The 6000-nt window shown below is 40.7% G+C and overlaps 1 protein-coding gene across 3 annotated transcripts in view; it reads left to right on the top strand.

Annotated features, from left to right (window-relative positions):
• PRKAG3 (protein kinase AMP-activated non-catalytic subunit gamma 3) overlaps nt 1-6000 on the top strand; it is a 42362-nt gene that overhangs the window by 357 nt on the left and 36005 nt on the right. For 2 of the 3 annotated variants that reach the window (XR_012724723.1, XM_075317090.1), the window contains exon 2: nt 3201-3246. The exons of the other annotated variant lie outside the window; for it this stretch is intronic. Coding sequence is in view for 1 of the 2 variants with exons in the window: in XM_075317090.1 (XP_075173205.1) it covers nt 3201-3246 (46 nt within the window). In the remaining variant the exon portion in view is untranslated. The remainder of the gene's footprint in view (nt 1-3200; nt 3247-6000) is intronic. 3 annotated transcript variants of the gene reach the window in all.

Below are 6000 nucleotides of genomic sequence, written 5' to 3'. Positions count from 1 at the left end.
TGCCTTATGAGAAATATCACCGTACGACATAACAAACCCAGTGTTACTGCATGTGGCTGCTCCGCTACATCATGTTACAGCACTGATTGCACTGGGAGTTGTAGTTCCACAGAGCTGGGAAGCTTCGAGTCCCCCCATTATTACTGCTCTGCCCTGTGACCGTTACACTCATATTTTGCCTCTTTTGCCGCTGCTCCAGTCTGAATGGACAGTAATGGTATATATATGTATATATATATACACACATACATATATATATACACACACACATATATATATACACACAAACATATATATATATATATATATATATATATATATATATATATATATATATACGGTTTATTAGATAAAGGTCGGCCAAAGCATCAGATTCCGGCTCAGATGTTCCCCCGACAGTCAGTTATCTTTAGGTGTGAAAGACGATCAGCGAGCCTGACAGGTGGAGGATCTGCTGGAGGCGGCGGGTGGATCGGGTTTTCAGCAGAGCACATAATCTATGGTGGCTCCTGAACAGGACATTGTGTGGAGAAACCCGTGGACATATTTATTAGTGAGAATCAGAAAAAAGTATCGAAATATATCATGTACGTATTGCCAAAATAATACTCAGTATAGTGCCAAATATATCCTGAAAACTCGCTATACAGTGATAACATAATATTTCATGAATTCCTCAAATAACTCCCTATATTATGTCGTAAATACTAACGAAGGGTCCCCAAATAATACATCATATAGTGCCCAAATAACAACCCATACAGTGCCTAAATAAGACATCATATAGTGCCCAAATAAGACATCATATAGTACCCAATTAAGACATATAGTGCCCAAATAAGATATCATATAGTAATAGTACTCAAATAAGTCACCATATAGTACCCAAATAAGACATCATATAGTGCCCAAATAAGACATCATATAGTACCCAAATAAGACCTCATATAGTACCCAAATAAGACATCATATAGTACCCAAATAAGACATCATATAGTGCCCAAATAAGACCTCATATAGTACCCAAATAAGACATCATATAGTACCCAAATAAGACATCATATAGTGCCCAAATAAGACCTCATATAGTACCCAAATAAGACATCATATAGTACCCAAATAAGACATCATATAGTGCCCAAACAAGACATCATATAGTGCCCAAATAAGACCTCATATAGTACCCAAATAAGACATCATATAGTGCCCAAATAAGACATCATATAGTGCCCAAATAAGACATCATATAGTGCCCAAATAAGACATCATATAGTGCCCAAATAAGACCTCATATAGTACCCAAATAAGACATCATATAGTACCCAAATAAGACATCATATAGTGCCCAAACAAGACATCATACAGTGCCCAAATAAGACCTCATATAGTGCCCAAATAAGACATCATATAGTGCCCAAATAAGACATCATATAGTGCCCAAATAAGACATCATATAGTGCCCAAATAAGACATCATATAGTGCCCAAATAAGACATCATATAGTGCCCAAATAAGACGTCATATAGTGCCCAAATAAGACATCATATAGTGCCCAAATAAGACGTCATATAGTGCCCAAATAAGACGTCATATAGTGCCCAAATAAGACGTCATATAGTGCCCAAATAAAACTTCATATAGTGCCCAAATAAAACGTCATATAGTGCCCAAATAAGATGTCATATAATGCCCAAATAAGATGTCATATAGTGCCCAAATAAGACGTCATATAGTGCCCAAATAAGACATCAAATAGTACCCAAATAAGACATCATATAGTACCCAAATAAGACATCATATAGTGCTCAAATAAGACCTCATATAGTGCTCAAATAAGACACCATGTAGTGCCCAAATAATACATCATATAGTGCTCAAATAAGACGTCATATAGTGCCCAAATAAGACGTCATATAGTGCCCAAATAAGACATCATATAGTGCCCAAATAAGACATCATATAATACTTAAATAAGACCATATAATACCTAAATAACAACCCATAGAGTGCCCAAATAATACATGATATAGTGCTCAAATAAGACGTCATATAGTGCCCAAATAAGACGACATATAGTGCCCAAATAAGACATCATATAGTGCCCAAATAAGACATCATATAGTGCCCAAATAAGACATCATATAGTACCCAAATAAGACATCATATAGTGCCCAAATAAGACATCATATAATACTTAAATAAGACCATATAATACCTAAATAACAACCCATAGAGTGCCCAAATAATACATCATTTAGTACCCAAATAATTGCCTTGTAGAGTGTCCAATAACACATACCGGAAATTGAAATCACACATGACCCAGAAGGCAGACATTACATCACCAGGTAGCGCTTACATCATACTGCAAATCATACAAAAAATAATGTCCAAATAATGTCACACAGTGCCCAATTAGCAATATAGTGCTCAAGTAACATCATGTACTGTACGCCGGCCAAAAACTGCTAAATGGCACTGCTAGAATACCGCCATATACTGTATAAGTAATAGCGCAATATGGTGCCCAATCAGCAGAGCTCAGAACCTACAACCCAGGTGCTGTGATGCTGCAGAGACCAGATTCATTCTTGGAGGGTGGAAGCCCCCAGATGGTGATGGCTATGGGTTATTAACCCCTTCCTATAATCCAGGCCGTCATATTGGCCACTTCTATAGCTACATTCCTACCTGGTGCTCATATTGCAACATTGTAATAAGAGGAGGATTGTATGAAAGATGGATGGATGATGGAGGGATAGATAGATAGAGGGATAGATAGAGGGATAGATAGATAGATGGATAGATAGAGGGATAGATAGAGGGGTAGATAGATAGAGGGATAGATAGATAGATAGATAGAGGGATAGATAGAGGGATAGATAGATAGATAGAGGGATAGATAGATAGATAGATAGAGGGATAGATAGATAGAGGGATAGATAGATAGAGGGATAGATAGATAGAGGGATAGATAGATAGATGGATAGATAGATAGATAGAGGGATAGATAGATAGAGGGATAGATAGATAGATAGAGGGATAGATAGAGGGATAGATAGAGGGATAGATAGATAGATAGAGGGATAGATAGATAGAGGGATAGATAGATAGAGGGATAGATAGAGGGATAGATGGATGAATATATAGATAACTATAACTAGGAGTTACTTGTCAGTGACTGATTCTCTTTTCTATAGGATGAAATGTTCCTGGGCCCGGGTTTCCCGCTGTACCCCACTCCAGGTAATTGTTATCAGACACCTTTTGGGGTCACTCATTACAGGGAAGATGCAGACACTGTGGTCCGCTGATAGATGCAGCTTCCACCTCTGGGACCTTCTAGAATGAGGGTCCCCATTACCCGTCTTGCAGGAGGTCAGGTGGGCGGTTAAAGGGGTTTCCCCCCAACAAAATTGATTTTAATCAATAGATCTTGGAATAATAATAATAATTTCCAGAATTGGACGTTATATAAAATGTCCCTGCGCTGAGATAATCTTATATATGTGTCCTGCTGTGTACTGTGTAATAGCTGTGTCTGACCATACAGGACATGGTCTGATCGTACCCCATCTCCTGGGCTGGGAAAGAAGTAATAAAGTATACAGATATTACAGCACAGGGTCAGAAATAATTCTTTCTTCTAGGTAAAACATTTTTTTTTAAAAACAGGCAGGGAAATGTTTTACCTCACAGGAAGAATCAGCTGTGATCTTGACCTGTAATATGTGTATACTCTTTTGCGTCCTCCCCCGCCCAGTAGATTTGATATGATCAGACCATGTCCTGTAAGGTCAGACACAGCCATTACACAGTACACAGCAGGGACACATATATAAGATTATCTCAGCGCAGGGACATTTTATATAACATCCAATTGTGGAAATTATTATTATTCCAAGATCTATGGATTAAAATGTCCCTATATGCCAGGCTGTAACCATGGCTACCTAACCTCCTGCAATGCCCTGCACATGAGGTAAGAGACATGGCTAATCAGGAGAACTATACTGCGTTTCTAATAGGAAGTATATGCTAATAATATTATTATTATTACACCTACTACATATTGGGATAGGATCCTGGATTAAATATTTAGTAAAAAGTTCCCTGGTGGTTTGGAGCAGGAAAGACATTACAGGGGCCGTTTGGGACGATGCATTTAATACTGATCCTTAAGGTCGGTCATCAATATCAGGTCAGGCATCCGGCACCGCACTGATCAGCTGTTCTAGGAGTCGGCGGAGCTGGATGTGCTCAGGGGTGAGCTGCGCAGCGCGGCCCCATCATCCATAATCAAATCTATAAGGGCAGATGTGCAGTGCCCAGTATACAGTGCTGTGCAGCCCTGCAGCTGAGCACATCCGGCCAACACTGGGTAACATCCCTGGTGGTCTGGGGCAGTGTATGATTATCGATAATATCCCTGGTGGTCTGGGGCAGTGTATGATTATCGATAATATCCCTGGTGGTCTGGGGCAGTGTATGATTATCGATAATATCCCTGGTTGTCTGGGGCAGTGTATGATTATCGATAATATCCCTGGTGGTCTGGGCAGTGTATGATTATCGATAATATCCCTGGTGGTCTGGGGCAGTGTATGATTATCGATAATATCCCTGGTGGTCTGGGCAGTGTATGATTATCGATAACATCCCTGGTGGTCTGGGGCAGTGTATGATTATCGATAATATCCCTGGTGGTCTGGGCAGTGTATGATTATCAATAACATCCCTAGTGGTCTGGGCAGTGCATGATTATCAATAACATCCCTAGTGGTCTGGGCAGTGCATGATTATCGATAATATCCCTGGTGGTCTGGGGGCAGTGTATGATTATCGATAATATCCCTGGTGGTCTGGGGGCAGTGTATGATTATCAATAACTTCTCTGGTGGTCTGGGCAGTGTATGATTATCGATAACATCCCTGGTTGTCTGGGGCAGTGTATGATTATCGATAACATCCCTGGTGGTCTGGGGCAGTGTATGATTATCAATAACATCCCTGGTGGTCTGGGGCAGTGTATGATTATCGATAACATCCCTGGTGGTCTGGGGCAGTGTATGATTATCGATAATATCCCTGGTGGTCTGGGCAGTGTATGATTATCGATAACATCCCTGGTTGTCTGGGGCAGTGTATGATTATCGATAACATCCCTGGTGGTCTGAGGAAGTGTATGATTATCGATAATATCCCTGGTGGTCTGAGGAAGTGTATGATTATCGATAACATCCCTGGTGGTCTGGGGCAGTGTATGATTATCGATAATATCCCTGGTGGTCTGGGCAGTGTATGATTATCGATAACATCCCTGGTTGTCTGGGCAGTGTATGATTATCGATAACATCCCTGGTGGTCTGGGGCAGTGTATGATTATCGATAACATCCCTGGTGGTCTGGGGCAGTGTATGATTATCGATAATATCCCTGGTGGTCTGGGGCAGTGTATGATTATCGATAATATCCCTGGTGGTCTGGGGCAGTGTATGATTATCGATAATATCCCTGGTTGTCTGGGGCAGTGTATGATTATCGATAATATCCCTGGTGGTCTGGGCAGTGTATGATTATCGATAATATCCCTGGTGGTCTGGGGCAGTGTATGATTATCGATAATATCCCTGGTGGTCTGGGCAGTGTATGATTATCGATAATATCCCTGGTGGTCTGGGGCAGTGTATGATTATCGATAACATCCCTGGTGGTCTGGGGCAGTGTATGATTATCGATAATATCCCTGGTGGTCTGGGCAGTGTATGATTATCAATAACATCCCTAGTGGTCTGGGCAGTGCATGATTATCAATAACATCCCTAGTGGTCTGGGCAGTGCATGATTATCAATAACATCCCTGGTGGTCTGGGCAGTGCATGATTATCGATAATATCCCTGGTGGTCTGGGGGCAGTGTATGATTATCGATAATATCCCTGGTGGTCTGGGGGCAGTGTATGATTATCAATAACTTCTCTGGTGGTCTGGGCAGTGTATG

This window comes from Anomaloglossus baeobatrachus, chromosome 7, assembly GCF_048569485.1.
Source record: "Anomaloglossus baeobatrachus isolate aAnoBae1 chromosome 7, aAnoBae1.hap1, whole genome shotgun sequence".
NCBI lineage: Eukaryota > Metazoa > Chordata > Amphibia > Anura > Aromobatidae > Anomaloglossus > Anomaloglossus baeobatrachus.
Note: the sequence above shows the minus strand (reverse complement) of the source record. Positions and strands in the feature narration are given on the sequence as shown.